Source organism: Anolis carolinensis, unplaced genomic scaffold (assembly GCF_035594765.1).
Source record: "Anolis carolinensis isolate JA03-04 unplaced genomic scaffold, rAnoCar3.1.pri scaffold_7, whole genome shotgun sequence".
NCBI classification, from domain to species: Eukaryota; Metazoa; Chordata; class Lepidosauria; order Squamata; family Dactyloidae; genus Anolis; species Anolis carolinensis.
Window position 1 is genome coordinate 936,352 of NW_026943818.1, and position 22,965 is coordinate 959,316.

General features: G+C 43.7%; 1 protein-coding gene across 13 annotated transcripts in view; it reads right to left on the reverse strand.

Annotated features, from left to right (window-relative positions):
• dennd1a (DENN domain containing 1A) overlaps positions 1-22,965 on the reverse strand; it is a 203,359-nt gene that overhangs the window by 46,884 nt on the left and 133,510 nt on the right. For 8 of the 13 annotated variants that reach the window (XM_062959492.1, XM_062959487.1, XM_062959490.1 and 5 more), the window contains 2 exons: positions 15,584-15,685; positions 5,630-5,755 (listed from right to left, as the gene is read on the reverse strand). In XM_062959492.1, the coding sequence (XP_062815562.1) occupies positions 5,630-5,755; positions 15,584-15,685 (228 nt within the window). Of the gene's footprint in view, positions 1-5,629; positions 5,756-15,583; positions 15,686-22,544; positions 22,577-22,965 lie in introns of all 13 variants that reach the window. The other 5 variants (XM_062959488.1, XM_062959482.1, XM_062959484.1 and 2 more) reach the window with 1 other exon arrangement.

Genomic DNA, 22,965 nt, shown 5'->3' on the forward strand with positions numbered 1-22,965 from the left:
TAGCGTAGTCTGTGCGCATTCATAAGAAGACCTACAACGTCTGTTATGGAACTGCAATATGTTGATTCAGGTTGTGTCTGAGAGGAAGAATGTGTTGTCCCAAACCTGCCTCATCCAGATGTCTGTGTTTTGTTGAGCTGCAATGTACTCTGCTTGAGATGAGAGGCGCAATCTCCGAGCATGGAAGTGGATGATGGCCCTTTCCTCTTCCATACTCTATCCGCTTTTTCTTTGTTAACAAGTTTAATTGCTGATTCACTAAAGAAAGGCCAGTGCTTATTTTTAGCCTCCTACTTCAGGAGAGAAGCAAACATCATTCTCCAGCTGCAGAGAAAATGCTGGCTGTTGCTCCGGCTCCTGATGGCTTTAGAATTTGCTCGGCAAAACATGCGCCGCGGAGAAGCTGACAAATAGGCAGCTCACCCTCTACTGAAACACAGACTGGGAACAATCCTTTCCAAACTGGAGTCAGGCAGCTCACCCTTTACTGAAACACAGACTGGGAACAATCCTTTTCAGACTGGAGTCAGGCAGCTCACCCTCTACTGAAACGCAGACTGGGAACAGTCCTTTTCAGACTGGAGTCAGGGAGCTCACCCTCTACTGAAACGCAGGCTGGAAACAATCCTTTTCAGACTGGGAAAAATCCTTTCCAAACTGGAGTCAGGCAGCTCAGCCTCTAGTGAAACGCAGACTGGGAACAATCCTTTCCAAACTGGAGTCAGGCAGCTCACCCTCTACTGAAACGCAGACTGGGAACAATCCTTTTCAGACTGGAGTCAGGCAGCTCACCCTCTACTGAAACACAGACTGGGAACAATCCTTTTCAGACTGGAGTCAGGCAGCTCACCCTCTACTGAAACGCAGACTGGGAACAATCCTTTCCAAACTGGAGTCAGGCAGCTCACCCTTTACTGAAACACAGACTGGGAACAATCCTTTTCAGACTGGAGTCAGGCAGCTCACCCTCTACTGAAACGCAGACTGGGAACAATCCTTTCCAAACTGGAGTCAGGCAGCTCACCCTTTACTGAAACACAGACTGGGAACAATCCTTTTCAGACTGGAGTCAGGCAGCTCACCCTCTACTGAAACGCAGACTGGGAACAGTCCTTTTCAGACTGGAGTCAGGCAGCTCACCCTCTACTCAAACGCAGACTGGGAACAATCCTTTTCCGACTGGAGTCAGGCAGCTCACCCTCTACTGAAACGCAGACTGGGAACAGTCCTTTTCAGACTGGAGTCAGGCAGCTCACCCTCTACTGAAACGCAGACTGGGAACAGTCCTTTTCAGACTGGAGTCAGGGAGCTCACCCTCTACTGAAACGCAGGCTGGAAACAATCCTTTTCAGACTGGGAAAAATCCTTTCCAAACTGGAGTCAGGCAGCTCAGCCTCTAGTGAAACGCAGACTGGGAACAATCCTTTCCAAACTGGAGTCAGGCAGCTCACCCTCTACTGAAACGCAGACTGGGAACAATCCTTTCCGAACTGGAGTCAGGGAGCTCACCCTCTACTGAAACGCAGACTGGGAACAATCCTTTCCAAACTGGAGTCAGGCAGCTCACCCTCTACTGAAACGCAGACTGGGAACAATCCTTTCCAAACTGGAGTCAGGCAGCTCACCCTCTACTGAAACGCAGACTGGGAACAATCCTTTCCAAACTGGAGTCAGGCAGCTCACCCTCTACTGAAACGCAGACTGGGAACAATCCTTTCCGAACTGGAGTCAGGCAGCTCAGCCTCTAGTGAAACGCAGACTGGGAACAATCCTTTCCAAACTGGAGTCAGGCAGCTCACCCTCTACTGAAACGCAGACTGGGAACAATCCTTTCCAAACTGGAGTCAGGCAGCTCAGCCTCTAGTGAAACGCAGACTGGGAACAATCCTTTCCAAACTGGAGTCAGGCAGCTCACCCTCTACTGAAACGCAGACTGGGAACAATCCTTTCCGAACTGGAGTCAGGGAGCTCACCCTCTACTGAAACGCAGACTGGGAACAATCCTTTTCAGACTGGAGTCAGGCAGCTCACCCTCTACTGAAACGCAGCCTGGGAACAATCTCACAGAGCCTCCTCTCACAACCAGGCCTTCTCATACGAGGCCTTCTCCCACTGAGGCCTTCTAACACTGAGGTCTACTAAGATGTTTCCTGGTATTTGAATCCTTGATGGAGTATATTGTTGTAATTTTATGTTTGTTTTTAATGTGTGTATGTGTGTGTGTATATATATATTCTTTGATGCTCAAGAAGGAGGAACCATGCGCTGCTGCACTGTTGCCTCTGGCCACTAAGCGTCACTGTCGGATGGAGCATGAGGCCGGCCTTCAACAAGGAAGCATCTCTTAAAGTTGCCCACTATCTTTCCCCGTGCAACGTAACTATAGATATTGAAAACGCCACAATATTAAGCAATTAAAAAGGACTGTTTGTGAAGAGGAATCCCTGCAAGATCCGACTGACAAAGGCCAAAAGAAGTTCCATTATATTTTAGGGAAGCTTAGAACACCGGACAATCAAAAACTATGTAATAATAATAATAATAATAATAATAATAATAATAATAATAATAAAAGAAGGTTGGAAGAGGCCCCTTTGTGCACCAAAAGCCACAAGCAAAGCACCCCTGACAGGTGGCCACCCAGCCTCAATGTTGTTAATATTATTATTATTATTATTATTATTATTATTATTATTATTATTATCATAATGAAGAGGGTTGGAAGAGACCCCTTTGTGCACCAAAAGCCACAAGCAAAGCACCCCTGGCAGATGGCCACTCAGCCTCAATAATAATAATAATAATAATAATAACAACAACAACAACAACAACAACAACAACAACAACAACAACAACAACAACAACAATATTTAGTCCAATCCCTTCTGCCTTTGTGCACCAAAAGCACAAGCAAAGCACCCCTGGCAGATGGTCACCCAGCCTCAATGTTTATTATAATAATAATAATAATAATAATAATAATAATAATAATAATAATAATAACATTTAGTCCAATCCCTTCTGCCTTTGTGCACCAAAAGCACAAGCAAAGCACCCCTGGCAGATGGCCACCCAGCCTCAATGTTTATAATAATAATAATAATAATAATAATAATAATAATAATAACATTTAGTCCAACCCCGTCTGCCTTTGTGCACCAAAAGCACAAGCAAAGCACCCCTGGCAGATGACCATCCAGCCTCAATGTTTATAATAATAATAATAATAATAATAATAATAATAACAACAACAACAACAACAACATTTAGTCCAACCCCTTCTGCCTTTGTGCACCAAAAGCACAAGCAAAACACCCCTGACAGATGGCCACCCAGTCTCAATGTTAACAACAACAACAACAATATAATAATAATAATAATAAGAAGAAGAAGAAGAAGAAGAAGGGTTGGAAGAGACCCCTTGTGCCATTGAGTCCAATCCCCTTCTGCCTTTGCGCACCAAAAGCACAAAGCCAAACACCCTTTAATAATTAATTATTAATTAAATAAATAAATAATAATAATTAAAATAGCGTAATAAAAAGCACAAGCAAATCATTGGAAGGCGAGCGAGGAGGAAGGAAAGGCACATGCCGTTCCCTCTTTCCTCGGTGGCGGCGGAGGGACCGGATGAATGTTTTCGAGGGGCCGCATGTGGCCCGCGAGCTGTAGTTTGGGGACTAGTCGGTTCCAGCCTCTCCTCCCAAACTCTCAGCCTACCAACAAGGAGTCTTTCAAGGCATCGGATCTTTATTATACCGCGCATAAACGCTGGCTGGTTAATCCTTGCGCACCTCCAGCGCCATGGGCACCCATGTTCCCAAGTTGCCAGGCAACCCACAGACGGCGCATTAGGGAATACGGGCAGCCTCCGGGAAGGAGGAAGGTTGGTGGACGCCTCCCATGGATCCGCAAGGCTTAAGAGCGGGGCAGCCGTGGGGCGCCAGAGCTCCGATTCACACGGCTGGGAATTAATGCTCCCACCGCTGGGACTTGAGCGACACAATGCGCACACCTGTCGCTTCAACGAGCTCCAGAGACACACACCCACACAGGCCCATGTGCCACAGGTACACCCACCCCACGGCGGGCAGGAGGGAAACAAACCCCAAACATGCTGCAGATTCAACTGCGTATAATTCCAGTAATTAAGAGAGACAGAGAGAGAGAGAAAGAGAGAGAGATTCTCCCCGGAGGAATCAGACAAACACTTTCCGCCTTTTCGCTTTCCATGTCAATGGAGAATCACAGGTGGGACTGAGTTCTTGCTCTATTCCCTTAAGTACAGTTTTGGAGAGATCCATGTGCTGGTACCTCACCACAGCGACACCAAATGACTGAGCACAAGCATTACAACATAAAAAACACATTTCAGGATATGCTGGTGCTTCACCACAGCGACACCAAGTGACTGAACATGAGCATTACAATGAACTAAACACCTTTAAGGATATGCTGGTATTTCACCACAGTGACACCAAGTGATTGAACATGAGCATTACAACAAACTAAATACTTTTAAGAATATGCTGATACTTCACCACAGCGACACCAAGTGATTGAACATGAGCATTACAATGAACTAAACACATTTCAGGATATGCTGATACTTCACCACAGTGACACCAAGTGACTGAACACGAGCATTACAATGAACTAAGCATCTTTAAAGATACATTGGTGCTTCACCACAGTGACACCAAATGACTGAACACGAGCATTACAACAAACTAAATACTTTTAAGAATATGCTGATACTTCACCACAGCGACACCAAGTGATTGAACACAAGCATTACAATGAACTAAACATCTTTAAGGATATGCTGGTGTGACTGAACACGAGCATTACAACGAACGAAACACCTTTAAGGATATGCTGGTGTGACTGAACACGAGCATTACAACGAACGAAACACCTTTAAGGATATGCTGGTATTTCACCACAGCGACACCAAGTGACTGAACACGAGCATTACAATGAACTAAGCATCTTTAAAGATACATTGGTGCTTCACCACAGTGACACCAAGTGACTGAACACAAGCATTACAATGAACAAAACACCTTTAAGAATACACTGATACTTCACCACAGTGACACCAAGTGACTGGATATGTGCATTACAATGAACTAAACACATTTCAGGATATGCTGATACTTCACCACAGCAACACCAAGTGATTGAACATGAGCATAACAACGAACTAAACACCTTTCAGAATATGCTGGTGTTTCACCACAGCAACACAGCAACACCAAGTGACTGAACATGAGCATAACAACGAACTAAACACCTTTCAGAATATGCTGGTGTTTCACCACAGCAACACAGCAACACCAAGTGACTGAACATGAGCATAACAACGAACTAAACACCTTTCAGAATATGCTGGTGTTTCACCACAGCGACACCAAGTGATTGAACACGAGCATTACAACAAACTAAATACTTTTACGAATATGCTGATACTTCACCACAGCGACACCAAGTGATTGAACATGAGCATTACAATGAACTAAACACATTTCAGAATATGTTGATGCTTCACTACAGCGACACCAAGTGACTGAACACAAGCATTACAACGAACTAAACAGTCGCATTTCCAACAGGCCAGGCTACTTACGGGCTCGATCTTCAGGGCGCTTCTGTAGCTCCCGAAGAAAGCAGCCTGGGCCTTCAGGAACGCTCTGGCCACGCCGTCTCCTGTGGTCATGGAGACCTTCTTCAACCTGCTCTTCAGTGCGGACACCTGGAAGGGCACAAGGAGAACAAGAAGAGCTTATTTTCAAGCAAACAGGAAGCAGCTGATGTGATGGGAATCATCACAAGGAAACACATGCTGGTTGTTGCAGTAGCGTAATAAGTTAAACCCTTGCGCTGCTGAACTGCTGACCTGACGGTTGGCAGAGACGGAGTGAGCTCCCGTCTTTCAGCTCCAGCTCCTGCCAATCTAGCAATTCGAAAACATGTAAATGTGAGTAGATAAATAGGTGACAACGTAGGCTCCTAGGCTTGAAATTGGAGAAAAGTATCTCCCCAGAACCTGTGAAGAGCCGGGAATGAAAGGAGAAGCCTTTGCCTTTGTTTGTGTATGTGTGTCTCACTGTAGGTCACTGTAGCTAGGCACTGAATGTTTGCTTGTATCTGTGTATATGTTGTAAGGGTGGAATATAAATAAAGTGTTGTAGTAGTAGTAGTAATTTTATTTTATTATGACACAGCAAACAAGATAGATATGCTGGATTTCGTATCACAAAACCACAAGTCGAACACTTCCCAAGTGTCTAGGACTGTGTGATGTATTATTATTATTATGATTATTATTATTATTATTATTATTATTATGACACAGCAAACAAGATAGACATGCTGGATTTTGTATCACAAAATCACAAGTCGAACACTTCCAAGTGTCTAGGACTGTGTGATTTATTATTATTATTATTATTATTATTATTATTATTATTATTATTATTATGACACAGCAAACAAGATAGACATGCTGGATTTTGTATCACAAAGTCACAAGTCGAACACTTTCCAAGTGTCTAGGACTGTGTGATGTATTGTTGTTGTTGTTGTTATTATTATTATTATTATTATTATTATTATTATTATTATTATTTTATGACACAGCAAACAAGGTAGACATGCTGGATTTCGTATCACAAAATCACAAGTCGAACACTTCCAAGTGTCTAGGACTGTGTGATGTATTATTATTATTATTATTATTATTATGACACAGCAAACAAGATAGACATCCTGGATTTGGTATCACAAAACCACAAGTCGAACACTTTCCAAGTGTCTAGGACTGTGTGATTATAAAAATAATAATAATAATAATAATAATAATAATAATAATAATTATTATTATTATTATTATTTGCTGTACCTGGCTGCATGTTGCTGTGGCGTAGTGTGGTGATATGGAAAATAAAGTAATGAGAAAGTACTGGTTTCTAATACAGTAGAGTCTCACTTATCCAATATAAACGGGCTGGCAGAATGTTGGATAAGCGAATATGTTGGATAATAAGGAGGGATTAAGGAAAAGCCTATTAAACATCAAATTAGGTTATGATTTTACAAATTAAGCACCAAAACATCATGTTAGGCAACAAATTTGGCAGAAAAAGTAGTTCAATACGCAGAAATGCTATGTAGTAATTACTGTATTTATGAATTTAACACCAAAATATCACGATGTATTGCAAACATTGACTACAAAAATGCGCTGGATAATCCAGAACGTTGGATAAGCGAGTGTTGGATAAGTGAGACTCTACTGCAGTTCAATACGCAGTAATGCTATGTAGTAATTACTGTATTTATGAATTTAGCACCAAAAGATCACGATGTATTGAAAACATTGACCACAAAAATGCATTGGATAATCCAGAACGTTGGATAAGCGAGTGTTGGATAAGTGAGACTCTACTGTGTATGTTATTTCTGAATGCTTATGGGTAAATAATATTTCTTGTTGTTCCTGTTGATGTAGAGATTGCCTGCTTTGCCTCCTCTTGAACATGCAACATGTTATGGTCCATGTGAGAAGCAATTTGTGCAAGAGATTCGTTTTATTGAGCTCTGTCTTCATCATTGTTTTTTTTTTGTCCTCGCGCTGGAGGGGCTAGGGGTTAACCCTCACAACTTCTGAGGATGCCTGCCATAGATGTGGGCGAAACGTCAGGAGAGAATGCTTCTGGGACATTCAAGACACACAGGAACCACGTACTGGTGTGATGTACAGAGACCACAAAGAAGGGCAAGAACAAGCCCTGGGTGGGAGGAAGGCTTCAACGGGACCTTGCCGGGGCGTAAACGCGAATCCCGAAGGAAGGCCACGTTGCCGCCAGCCATGCGCTCCTCCATCCCTCGCGCCCTCCCTTTGCTCCTGCCACCTGTGCATCCGATTATTCCTCACTTAACCTCCGCTGCCCTTTCCCTTTCATCCCGGAGGTGTTTAATTGCCTGCGATTCACGGAGCGGCACTTCAGGTGAACACAGACCTCACCGTCTCATTACCATTCGCACAAAGACGTCCTCCTCCACCGTAACTGAGCAAATATCACGCCCCGCATCCCGTCCTCCGCCACCAACACATCCGCAAAACCAGCGAGTGTGCTCAAGGTCACCCGAATCACATGCTTTGGTCTCCCAGGCACGCTCTCAGGGCTCCTCTTCATCCATTACTAGGTTCTGATTGGGACGCCTCTGCGCATGCGCTAGACACTAGGGTTGTGCAATCCGGGTAAACCTTGACCTGTTTCGTGTCTTGATTTTTTGGGCACCTCTCGAAATTGGGAGGGCAGGTATCTGTTTTCATCCAGATCCGTTTCCCAGGCTCCCCTTCCCATCATTTTAGGCATTTCAGCTCTACTGTAGAGGATCGGCGCTCGGCTGCAGGCAGGCACGCACTTGAAGGAGGCGTCTTACCTGTTACCTACTCTAGAGGAGGTGCTCAGTTGCAGGCAGATGCACACACTTTCTGGGCCTGCACACTACACTCACTTTCCAAGGCAAGGAGGTATGTATACTCTAGAGGATCGGCGCTCGGCTGCAGGCAGGCACGCACTTGAAGGAGGCGTCTTACCTGTTACCTACTCTAGAGGAGGTGCTCAGTTGCAGGCAGATGCACACACTTTCTGGGCCTGCACACTACACTCACTTTCCAAGGCAAGGAGGTATGTATACTCTAGAGGATCGGCGCTCGGCTGCAGGCAGGCACGCACTTGAAGGAGGCGTCTTACCTGTTACCTACTCTAGAGGAGGTGCTCAGTTGCAGGCAGGTGCACACACTTTCTGGGCCTGCACACTACACTCACTTTCCAAGGCAAGGAGGTATGTATACTCTAGAGGATCGGCGCTCGGCTGCAGGCAGGCACGCACTTGAAGGAGGCGTCTTGCCTGTTACCTACTCTAGAGGAGGTGCTCAGTTGCAGGCAGATGCACACACTTTCTGGGCCTGCACACTACACTCACTTTCCAAGGCAAGGAGGTATGTATACTCTAGAGGATCGGCGCTCGGCTGCAGGCAGGCACGCACTTGAAGGAGGCGTCTTGCCTGTTACCTACTCTAGAGGAGGTGCTCAGTTGCAGGCAGATGCACACACTTTCTGGGCCTGCACACTACACTCACTTTCCAAGGCAAGGAGGTATGTATACTCTAGAGGATCGGCGCTCGGCTGCAGGCAGGCACGCACTTGAAGGAGGCGTCTTACCTGTTACCTACTCTAGAGGAGGTGCTCAGTTGCAGGCAGGTGCACACACTTTCTGGGCCTGCACACTACACTCACTTTCCAAGGCAAGGAGGTATGTATACTCTAGAGGATCGGCGCTCGGCTGCAGGCAGGCACGCACTTGAAGGAGGCGTCTTACCTGTTACCTACTCTAGAGGAGGTGCTCAGTTGCAGGCAGGTGCACACACTTTCTGGGCCTGCACACTACACTCACTTTCCAAGGCAAGGAGGTATGTATACTCTAGAGGATCGGCGCTCGGCTGCAGGCAGGCACGCACTTGAAGGAGGCGTCTTACCTGTTACCTACTCTAGAGGAGGTGCTCAGTTGCAGGCAGGTGCACACACTTTCTGGGCCTGCACACTACACTCACTTTCCAAGGCAAGGAGGTATGTATACTCTAGAGGATCGGCGCTCGACTGCAGGCAGGCACGCACTTTAAGGAGGCGCCTTACCTGCTTCTTACTCTAGAGGAGGTGCTCAGTTGCAGGCAGGTGTGTGAGCTTTTTGGGCCTGCACGCTATACACACTTTCTAAGGTAAGGAGACAAGTTTACCCCAGAGGAGGTGCTCAGCTGCAGGCAGGCGTGTGAGCTTTCTGGGCCTGCACACCACACACACACTCTTTCCAAAGCAGGGAGGCAAGTTGATCTAGAGGAGGCACTCGGTTGCAGGCAGGCTTGTGAGCTTTCTGGGCCTGCACGTCACACACACTTTCCAAGGCAAGGAGGCGCTCGACTGCAGGTAGGTATGTGAGCTTTCTGGATCTGCACACCACACGCACACTCTTTCCAAGGTAAGGAGGCAAGTTTACTCTAGAGGAGACGCCCGGTTGCAGGCAGGCGTGTGAGCTTTTTGGGCCTGCACGCCACACACACACTCTTTCCAAAGCAAAGAGGCAAGTTGATCTAGAGGAGGCGCTCGGCTGCAGGCAGGCGTGTGAGCTTTCTGGGCCTGCACACCACATGCACACTCTTTCCAAGGCAAGGAGACAAGTTGATCTAGAGGAGGCGCTCGGCTGCAGGCAGGCATGTGAGCTTTCTGGGCCTGAAAACCACACACACACTCTTTCCAAGGCAAGGAGGCAAGTTGATCTAGAGGAGGCGCTCGGCTGCAGGCAGGCATGTGAGCTTTCTGGGCCTGAAAACCACACACACACTCTTTCCAAGGCAAGGAGGCAAGTTGATCTAGAGGAGGCGCTCGGCTGCAGGCAGGCGTGTGAGCTTTCTGGGCCTGAAAACCACACACACACTCTTTCCAAGGCAAGGAGGCAAGTTGATCTAGAGGAGGCGCTCGGCTGCAGGCAGGCGTGTGAGCTTTCTGGGCCTGAAAACCACACACACACTCTTTCCAAAGCAAAGAGGCAAGTTGATCTAGAGGAGGCGCTCGGCTGCAGGCAGGCGTGTGAGCTTTCTGGGCCTGCACACCACATGCACACTCTTTCCAAGGCAAGGAGACAAGTTGATCTAGAGGAGGCGCTCGGCTGCAGGCAGGCATGTGAGCTTTCTGGGCCTGAAAACCACACACACACTCTTTCCAAGGCAAGGAGGCAAGTTGATCTAGAGGAGGCGCTCGGCTGCAGGCAGGCATGTGAGCTTTCTGGGCCTGAAAACCACACACACACTCTTTCCAAGGCAAGGAGGCAAGTTGATCTAGAGGAGGCGCTCGGCTGCAGGCAGGCATGTGAGCTTTCTGGGCCTGCACGCCACACACACACTCTTTCCAAGGTAAGGAGGCAAGTTTACTCCAGAGGAGACGCCCGGTTGCAGGCAGGCGTGTGAGCTTTTTGGGCCTGAAAACCACACACACACTCTCTCCAAAGCAAAGAGGCAAGTTGATCTAGAGGAGGCGCTCGGCTGCAGGCAGGCGTGTGAGCTTTCTGTGCCTGCACACCACATGCACACTCTTTCCAAAACACGAAGGCAAGTTGATCTGGAGGCGGCGCTCGGCTGCAGGCAGGTGCGTGAGCTTTCTGGCTCTGCACACCATATACACACTCTTTCCAAAACACGAAGGCAAGTTGATCTAGAGGAGGCGCTCGGCTGCAGGCAGGTGCGTGAGCTTTCTGGCCCTGCGCACCACACACACACTCTTTCCAAAGCAAGGAGGTAAGTTGATCCAGAGGAGGCGCTCGGCTGCAGGCAGGTGCGTGAGCTTTCTGGCCCTGCGCACCACACACACACTCTTTCCAAAGCAAGGAGGTAAGTTGATCCAGAGGAGGCGCTCGGCTGCAGGCAGCCGAGTGCTTTAAGGAGGCTTCTTACATGTTTCTTACTCTGGAGGAGGCACTCGGTTGGAGGCAGGCGAGCGAGCTTTCAGTGCCTGCATGCCACACCAGTCGGCAAAGTCTTTCTCTCCTCTTGGCAGCTCGGGAGGAAAGGTCAGGTCTAAGCTATCACCATGCTTCGAAATGCAATCTGTGCAGCGCAGCATAATGAAATGGTTCAGGAGAGGCGCAAGTGGAAATTCTTTTAATTAGATCCAAGGCTTTTTCTAGTTGTCAACATGAATAAAGTCCGGAAAACACATTCTCTCCAAAAAACAGAGGGCCAAGAATAAAAACACACCTTCAAATACAAGCTCAGTTTTTCAAAAAAAGAAGTCGAAGATGGATTATAATCGGGAAAATAAGCTTCGCTCTCATGTGACCTTCTCTGCAAGTTGAAATGCCCAGAATATGCAAAAGCAATTGTGCGTGCGGGTATCATTTCCCCTTCCGAAGGACATGCAAACCAATGCAAAGGGAAAGGATAATAAAATAAATCCCAGGACGATAGGCTGAGTAGATGATAGTTGAGTAGATGATGAATGGACGGATGGATGGATGATAGTGTAGATGATAGATTGATGGATAATTGAGTAGATGGATGGATGGATGGATGGATGGTTGAGTAGATGATAGGCGGATGGATGGTTCAGTAGATGATCAGTAGATAGATGGAGAGACAGATACGAGACAGATGTGTAGATGATAGGTGGATAGATGGATGGATAGATGGTTGAGTAGATGATAAGTGGGTGTAGGGTGGTTGAGTAGATGATAGTTGAGTAGATAACTGGTAGTGTAGGTGATAGATGGATGGATAGTTGAATAGATGATAGATGGATGGATAGATGGTTGAGTAGCTGATCAATAGATAGATAGATAGCTGAGTAGATGATAGGTGGGAGATGGATAGATAGATGTTTGAGTAGATAATAGGTGGATGGATGGTTGAGTAGATGATAAATAGATGTGTAGATGATAGTTGGGTGGATGGATGAATTGATGGTTGAGTAAATGATCAGTAGCTAGCTAGCTAGCTAGATGATAGGTGAGTGCGTGGATGGATAGATGGTTGAGCAGATGATAGGTGGATGGATGGTTGAGTAAATGATCAGTAGATAGATAGATAGATGTGTAGATGATAGGTAGGTGGGTGGGTGGATGGATGGTTGAGTAGATAATCAATAGATAGATAAGACATGTAGACGATAGATGGATAGATGGTTGAGTAGATAGGTGGATGGATGGTTGAGTAGATCATGGATAAATAGACATGTAGAGGATAGGTGGGTGGATAGACAGATGGTTGAGTAGATGATAGGTGGATGGATGGTTGAGTAGATGATCAATAGATAGATATAGATAGATAGACGTGTAGACGATAAGTGTGTGGATGGATAAATGGCTGAGTAGATGATAGGTGGATGGATGGTTGAGTAGATGATAAATAGATAGACGTGTCGACGATAAGTGGGTGGATGGATAGATGGTTGAGTAGATGATTGGTAGATAGATAGATAGATAGATAGATAGATATGTAGATGATAGGTAGGTGGGTGGATGGATAGATGATCAGTAGATAGATAGATAGATGATAGGTAGGTAGGTGGATGGATAGATGGTTGAGTAGATGATAGATGGATGGATGGTTGAGTAAATGATCAGTAGATAGATAGATAGATAGATGTATAGATGATAGGTAGGTGGGTGGGTGGATGGTTGAGTAGATGATCAACAGATAGATAGATGTGTAGACGATAGGTGGGTGGATGGACAGATGGTTGAGTAGATGATAGGTGGATGGATGGTTGAGTAGATGATCAGTAGATAGATAGATAGATGTGTAGATGATAGGTGGGTGGGTGGTGGATGGTTAAGTAGATGATTAATAGATAGATAGATGTGTAGACGATAGGTGGGTGGATGGATAGATGGTTGAGTAGATGATAGGTGAATGGATGGTTGAGTAGATGATCAGTAGATAGATAGATAGATAGATAGATATGTTGAAGATAGGTAGGTGGATGGACAGATGGTTGAGTAGATGATAGGTGGATGGATGGTTGAGTAGATGATCAATAGATAGACATGTAGACAATAGGTGGGTGGATGGATGGATAGATGGTTGAGTAGATGATCAGTAGATAGATGTGTAGAGAATAGATGGTTGAGTAGATGATAGGTGGATAGATGGTCGAGTAGATGATCAGATAGATAGATGTGTAGAAAATAGATGGTTGAGTAGATGATAGGTGGATAGATGGTTGAGTAGATGATCAGTTAGATAGATAGATAGATGTGTAGATGATAGGTAGGTGGGTGGGTGGTTGAGTAGATGATCAATAGATAAGATAGATGTGTAGAGGATAGGTGGACGGATGGTTGAGTAGATGATAGGTGGACGGATGGTTGAGTAGATGATAGGTGGACGGATGGTTGAGTAGATGATAGGTGGACGGATGGTTGAGTAGATGATAGGTGGACGGATGGTTGAGTAGATGATAGGTGGACGGATGGTTGAGTAGATGATAGGTGGACGGATGGTTGAGTAGATGATAGGTGGACGGATGGTTGAGTAGATGATAGGTGGACGGATGGTTGAGTAGATGATAGGTGGACGGATGGTTGAGTAGATGATAGGTGGACGGATGGTTGAGTAGATGATAGGTGGACGGATGGTTGAGTAGATGATAGGTGGACGGATGGTTGAGTAGATGATAGGTGGACGGATGGTTGAGTAGATGATAGGTGGACGGATGGTTGAGTAGATGATAGGTGGACGGATGGTTGAGTAGATGATAGGTGGACGGATGGTTGAGTAGATGATAGGTGGACGGATGGTTGAGTAGATGATAGGTGGACGGATGGTTGAGTAGATGATAGGTGGACGGATGGTTGAGTAGATGATAGGTGGACGGATGGTTGAGTAGATGATAGGTGGACGGATGGTTGAGTAGATGATAGGTGGACGGATGGTTGAGTAGATGATAGGTGGACGGATGGTTGAGTAGATGATAGGTGGACGGATGGTTGAGTAGATGATAGGTGGACGGATGGTTGAGTAGATGATAGGTGGACGGATGGTTGAGTAGATGATAGGTGGACGGATGGTTGAGTAGATGATAGGTGGACGGATGGTTGAGTAGATGATAGGTGGACGGATGGTTGAGTAGATGATAGGTGGACGGATGGTTGAGTAGATGATAGGTGGACGGATGGTTGAGTAGATGATAGGTGGACGGATGGTTGAGTAGATGATAGGTGGACGGATGGTTGAGTAGATGATAGGTGGACGGATGGTTGAGTAGATAGCTAGCTAGCTAGATGAGAGCCTTAACTCTTGGTCAGTTCCTTCACACTCACATGAGAGCAGCGTTCCTCCAACGGACGGAGGAAGGGAAACCAATGCTCCCGAGTTCCTGTTCCCAAGGAGGCCGGGCATGTGCTCTCTATCGGCCAAAAGTGCGCAGCCGAGGAAGCCTCCCCACGGAGGAACCTTGAGTAAGAGAAGTGGGGAGAGGGCACGTGGGGAGCTATTAATGACTGTAAGTCAGAGGATGCTCCTGGCTTCAGACGCCATTAAACCCAGATGTAGTTAAGCAACAGAAGGGGAGAGAAAACCCCAACCACGTCCACGTCTAAGCCGGTTAATTGAATCTGCTGGCAGGCCTTCCTCCGAGATGCTCCAAAACATCCTCCGAAAGAGTAACGGCGGCAATAACCATAACGAGAAGGAGAGAGAGAGCCCGTCTCGCAAATTTAACTGGGGAAGCGGAAGGAAGTCTCTTAAAGTTTATGGCATTCCAAGGATTTCGGTTCTGGGTTTATTTGGCAACGAGGCTTCTGATGTTGCAGTCGGCGCTCGCCACCGAGACCCGTAAAATCAAGTACAGTAGAGTCTCGCTTATCCAAGACTCGCTTATCCAAGCCTATGGATAATCCAAGGCATTTTTGTGGTCAATGTTTTCAATATATCGTGATGTTTTGGTGCTAAATTTGTAAATACAGCAATTACGACATAACATGACTGCGTATTGAACTACTTTTTCTGTCACATGATACTCACCACGTCGTTCGGAAGGCTCTGAAGATCGTCGAACGGCGTTTCCAGCGTATTCGTGTCCACGTTGAGGATGACCACGTCTTCCAGGGCCATCGTTCTCACTTTCTGAAAATAAAGAAGTCGGAAGGAAAGGAGGAAGTCACCGTTTTCATGCGCCACTCCATTATTATTATTATTATTATTATTATTATTATTATTATTATTATATGTGAGTATGATTATATTATATTACATATGAGTAGATCAATAGGTACGGCTCCGGCAGGAAGGTCACAGCACTCCACACAGTCATGTCAGGGGAAAACCATTATTATTATTATTATTATTATTATTATTATTATTATTATTATTATTATATGTGAGTATTATTATATTATGTGAGTAGATCAATAGGTACGGCTCTGGCGGGAAGGTCACAGCGCTCCATGCAGTCATGTCAGGGGAAAACCATTATTATTATTATTATTATATGTGAGTATTATTCTATTATATTAAATGTGAGTAGATTAATAGGTACAGCTCCGGCAGGAAGGTCACAGCGCTCCACGCAGTCATGTCAGGGGAAAACCATTATTATTATATGTGAGTATTATTATATTATATTAAATGTGAGTAGATCAATAGGTATGGCTCCGGCGGGAAGGTCACAGCGCTCCACGCAGTCATGTCAGGGGAAAACCATTATTATTATATGTGAGTATTATTATATTATATTAAATGTGAGTAGATCAATAGGTATGGCTCCGGCGGGAAGGTCACAGCGCTCCACACAGTCATGTCAGGGGAAAACCATTATTATTATTATTATTATTATTATTATTATTATTATTATTATATGTATTATTATATTATATTAAATGTGAGTAGATCAATAGGTACGGCTCCAGCGGGAAGGTCACAGCGCTCCACACAGTCATGTCAGGGGAAAACCATTATTATTATTATTATTATTATTATTATATGTGAGCATTATTATATTATATTAAATGTGAGTAGATCAATAGGTACGGCTCCAGCGGGAAGGTCACAGCGCTCCACACAGTCATGTCAGGGGAAAACCATTATTATTACAGTATTATTAAATGTGAGTATTATTATATTATATTACATATGAGTAGATCAATAGGTACGGCTCCGGCAGGAAGGTCACAGCGCTCCACACAGTTATGTCAGGGGAAAATCATCATCATTATTATTATTATTATTATTATTATTATTATTATTATTATTATTATTATATGTGAGTATTATTATATTATATTAAATGTGAGTAGATCAATAGGTACGGCTCCAGCGGGAAGGTCACAGCGCTCCACACAGTCATGTCAGGGGAAAATCATTATTATTATTATTATTATTATTATTATTATTATTATTATTATTATTATTATTATATGTGAGTATTATTATATTATATTAAATGTGAGTAGATCAATAGGTATGGCTCTGGCGGGAAGGTCACAGCGCTCCACACAGTCATGTCAGGGGAAAACCATTATTATTATATGTGAGTATTATTATATTATATTAAATGTGAGTAGATCAATAGGTATGGCTCCGGCGGGAAGGTCACAGCGCTCCACACAGTCATGTCAGGGGAAAACCATTATTATTATATGTGAGTATTATTATATTATATTAAATGTGAGTAGATCAATAGGTATGGCTCTGGCGGGAAGGTCACAGCGCTCCACGCAGTCATGTCAGGGGAAAACCATTATTATTATATGTGAGTATTATTATATTATATTAAATGTGAGTAGATCAATAGGTATGGCTCCGGCGGGAAGGTCACAGCGCTCCACACAGTCATGTCAGGGGAAAACCATTATTATTATTATTATTATTATTATTATTATATGTGAGCATTATTATATTATATTAAATGTGAGTAGATCAATAGGTACGGCTCCAGCGGGAAGGTCACAGCGCTCCACACAGTCATGTCAGGGGAAAACCATTATTATTACAGTATTATTAAATGTGAGTATTATTATATTATATTACATATGAGTAGATCAATAGGTACGGCTCCGGCAGGAAGGTCACAGCGCTCCACACAGTTATGTCAGGGGAAAATCATCATCATTATTATTATTATTATTATTATTATTATTATTATTATTATTATTATTATTATTATATGTGAGTATTATTATATTATATTAAATGTGAGTAGATCAATAGGTACGGCTCCAGCGGGAAGGTCACAGCGCTCCACACAGTCATGTCAGGGGAAAATCATTATTATTATTATTATTATTATTATTATTATTATTATTATTATTATTATTATATGTGAGTATTATTATATTATATTAAATGTGAGTAGATCAATAGGTACGGCTCCAGTGGGTAGGTCATAGCACTCCATGCAGTCATGTCAGGGGAAAACCATTATTATTATTATTATTATTATTATTATTATTATTATTATTATTATTAGTGAGTATGATCGTGGTTGCCGGGAAGAGCGGCTGTCTTGCGTTATGGAGGAGCAAAGAGGGATCGGAATGAAAATCCCCGTCAGATTTACAAGCGGAAGGAGCAACTCGGCAGGCGGAGATGGTTAAGCGCCAAGCGCTCTTTGACCCCCAAAAGGCTTTGATCGGCGCCCGGCAGGTGGCCCCTGACCCCCCCCCCCTGCCAGGGTCAGCCAGAAGCCCCCCTGACCCTACGCAAGTGACCAGTGACAAGTTGCCAAATCCTTACGGCTGGCAACGGACCAAACGGCCAAAACGAACACATGTAAGATACTCCACGGAGGCAGAAACAATGAAATGCAAAGCTACAGAATGGGCAAAGCCTGGCTCGACAACCGTTGCATCTGTCAAGTCGGGAATTTAGGTACCGCTTTATGCGGGGAGGCTAATTTAACCGATTTACGACACCATGAAAACTTCCAGCAGCATGCGGAAAGTAATGAGGAAGTACTCCATCAAGGACTCGGTGTTGCAAGTGGACGGCGAAGCGGCAGCTCCCCCTGTGGCCAGAACTAAGCATACCCTCAGGAAGCCAGAAGCTGGAATGTTAAATTACCTCTGTGTCTGTCTATATATGTTAAATTGCCTCTGTGTCTGTCTATATATGTTAAATTGCCTGTGTCTGTCTATATATGTTAAATTGCCTCTGTGTCTGTCTATATATGTTAAATTACCTCTGTGTCTGTCTATATATGTTAAATTGCCTCTGTGTCTGTCTATATATGTTAAATTGCCTCTGTGTCTGTCTATATATGTTAAATTGCCTCTGTGCCTGTCTATATATGTTAAATTGCCTCTGTGTCTGTCTATATATGTTAAATTGCCTCTGTGTCTGTCTACATATCTTAAATTACCTCTGTGTCTGTCTATATATGTTAAATGGCCTCTGTATCTATCTATGTTAAACTACCTGTGTCTGTCTATATGTTAAATTACCTCTGTGTCTGTCTATCTATGTTAAATTACCTCTGTGTCTGTCTATATATGTTAAATTACCTCTGTGTCTGTCTATCTATGTTAAATTACCTCTGTGTCTGTCTATATATGTTAAATTGCCTCTGTGTCTGTCTATATATGTTAAATTGCCTCTGTGTCTGTCTATATATGTTAAATTGCCTCTGTGTCTGCCTATATATGTTAAATTACCTCTGTGTCTGTCTATATATGTTAAATTGCCTCTGTGTCTGTCTATACATTAAATTACCACTGTGTCTGTCTATATATGTTAAATTGCCTCTGTGTCTGCCTATATATGTTAAAGCACCATCCAAGAGAGCCAAAGAAGACCTTAAGATCATGTTGGGAGGGGGCTAGTAGGGTGTATTTAGATGCTGTTTTATGTTTTAATATGTTAATGGTTTAAAACTGTATTTATATGTTTATTTCTATTTTATGTTTTTTATTTGCTTTGTATAATGAGGCACTGAATTTCTGGCTAAATGTATGTTGTATGCCGCTCTGAGTCCCCTACGGGGTGAGAAGAGCGGGATAGAAATGCAGTTAATAATAATAATAATAATAATAATAATAATAATAATAATAAATTGCCTCTGTGTCTGTCTATATATGTTAAATTGCCTCTGTGTCTGCCTATATATGTTAAATTACCTCTATGTCTGTCTATATATGTTAAATTGCCTGTGTCTGTCTATATATGTTAAATTATCTCTGTGTCTGTCTATATATGTTAAATTGCCTCTGTGTCTGCCTATATATGTTAAATTGCCTCTGTGTCTGTCTATATATGTTAAATTGCCTCTGTGTCTGTCTATATATGTTAAATTACCTCTGTGTCTGCCTATATATGTTAAATTACCTCTATGTCTGTCTATATATGTTAAATTGCCCCTGTGTCTGTCCATATGTTAAATGGCCTCTGTGTCTGTCTATATATGTTAAATGGCCTCTGTGTCTGTCTATGTATGTCGTATGTCTAATAATGACATTGAATTTTTGACATATATATATGTGTGTGTGTGCATTGTGATCTGCCCTGAATCCCCTTCTTTCGGGGTGAGAAAGAAGGGCAGAATATTAATACTGTAAATAAACAAATATAGCAGCTCTCTACATTCAGCTTGTATTGCAGAATTCTGTGACGTCGGTGATGGGTTGTGTTTGGCCTCGTCGCTCCATCTGCTTGAAAGAAATCCCAGTGAGAGAGATCCTCCGTCTTCATGCTGTTGCTCATGTTTACATCTAAGAATGAGGAAGTACTCCCTCAAGGACTGGGGTGTCACAAGTGGATGGGGAAGCGGTGTGTCGAGTCCTTTTCCTTACGGAGTTCCACGCTGCTTTTCCTCTTGGGTCTCTTTCCCGCCCCTTGCTAATATTTCCCAATCTGGGTTTGGAATTGGAAACTTTTCTTTCGGGAGGAAATGCCTTAGAAAAGTGTAGCCGAAGTCGCCGTTGGGCCGGTAATGCGAATCGACAGGCTCTATTTGAGGGTGCAAATATCAAACACGTCCCCAGGTTGTTGGGTGTAATTTGCTGTGACTGAAACACTCTCCGGCGAGATAAAGTAATCTCTGTTCTGCGTCTGAAGGCCTGCTTCTGATTTACAGACTCCCCCCCGTTCCCTCCCGGAGCAAAAACCATGAAATCGGCATTTTCCGGGGATTTCTATCATCACCTCCTCCGTCACGGCGTAAACGACGCCTATTGAGCCGTCCGTGGAGCAACTTCAAAGGGAGAGGAAAGCCTTGGGTCCCGCGACATGAATCATGGAAAACCCGTCCCACTAATTGAATTCATATTAGAGAAGGATCCGTCTTTAGCCAGGAGATAATAAGGCCATCATCCCGCAACATCAGGTCCTATTGAGCAGCAGAGATTTGCAAGGAAACTATTATGTTTATCTTAAAGGGATATCTGGGCTTCTTTCCCATTCAGATAAACAGCTTCGCTCTCACAGAGCCTCCTCTCATACTCAACTTATTTATTTATTTATTTATTTATTTATTTATTTATTTATTAAAGGACAACATACATAGGTCTCCCAGGTAGTTCCTTAAAGGCTACAGCCAATAATAAGCTACTGGGTAAGTTTGGTGTGAGAGAAGGCTCTGTGAGAGCGAAGCTGTTTATCTGAATCTATATGGGAAAGAAGCTCAGTGTGGAAGCAAAGAAGGAAACTTGGGCCATCCAGGTGTAAGATGACGCTATAGGTTGTTGGGAGCTGTTACGAGTTCAAATCGTTGTTTTAGATGCTCGTGGTTTTATTTTGTATTGTACCGTCTGTATTATCTGTTTGTATTGTGTTGTGTGTTTATTTTATGAGTTGTTTTAGGCACCTTGTGCCATATGTAAGCCACCCCGAGTCCCCTCAGGGAGATAGAGGCAGGGTACAAAAATAAAATTATTATTATTATTATTATTATTATTATTATTATTATTATTATTATTAAGCTCCTGTGTAAGTTTGGTATGAGAGGAGGCTCTGTGAGAATGAAGCTGTTTCTCTGCATGGAAAAGATTAAAGTTATAGCCTTAACTAACTCAAGGGTAAAACAGCTGGGGACCAAGACAGACACAAGGCAAGATCAATAATAATAATAATAATAATAATAATAATAATAATAATAATAATAATAAAGCTCCTGTGTAAGTTTGGTATGAGAGGAGGCTCTGTGAGAATGAAGCTGTTTATCTGCATGGGAAAGATTAAAGTTATAGCCTTTACTAACTCAAGGGTAAAACAGCTGGGGACCAAGACAGACACAAGGCAAGATCAATAATAATAATAATAATAATTATTATTATTATTATTATTATTATTATTATTATTATTATTATTACTATTATTATTAAGCTCCTGTGTAAGTTTGGTATGAGAGGAGGCTCTGTGAGAATGAAGCTGTTTCTCTGCATGGGAAAGATTAAAGTTATAGCCTTAACTAACTGAAGGGCAAAACAGCTGGGGACCAAGACAGACACAACAAGGCAAGATCTATTATTATTATTATTATTATTATTATTATTATTATTATTATTATTATTATTATTAAGCTCCTATGTAAGTTTGGTGTGAGAGGAGGCTCTGTAAGAGTGAAGCTGTTTATCTGCATGGGAAAGATTAAAGTTATAGCCTTAACTAACTCAAGGGTAAAACAGCTTGGGACCAAGACAGACACAACAAGGCAAGATCTATTATTATTATTATTATTATTATTATTATTATTATTATTATTATTATTATTAAGCTCCTATGTAAGTTTGGTATGAGAGGAGGCTCTGTAAGAGTTAAGCTGTTTATCTGCATGGGAAAGATTAAAGTTATAGCCTTAACTAACTGAAGGGTAAAACAGCTGGGGACCAAGACAGGCACATGGCAAGATCGCAGCTCCTGTTTTCTAGACCGACTACGGCAACGGACAAGCTCAAAGCCCTGCGCGACGGACTACCGCTACCTAAAACACAGGGCGCTACACGGTGCTACAAGCAAGAGGCAAATTGGACCAGAATTGTAAAAATAAACTCACAAATGCAGCCTGGGAGAGGCGGTTTCCCGTCCCTGGAAACGGGGAAGGAAGAGAGTCACAAGTGAGTTGTGCAAAAGGCAAAGATCAGGGGACGTTCGGAGGAAAGTCAATCAGTGAGGGCATCTACATAGAGGCAAGTGGGACTGTATATAATATCCCTGTGGAATAATGTCCACAGACGCGAGTGTGAACGTTGCAATTGGCAAGCCGGATGAGGACCTTGCATTTGCAAAGTCAATGGGCGGGGGTATCTGCATAGAGGTAGCCTGGCTGTTGTTGCCTGGAGGCACCCTCTGCTTGGGAGGTGTGAACTGGCACTGTGAATGTCATTAAGGAACTGGAAGCACCAATGAAATACGGATTCCGCCCAGATCTCCCCATCACAAGGACCCCCCGTCCACTCCGCACGCAGACGGGACTT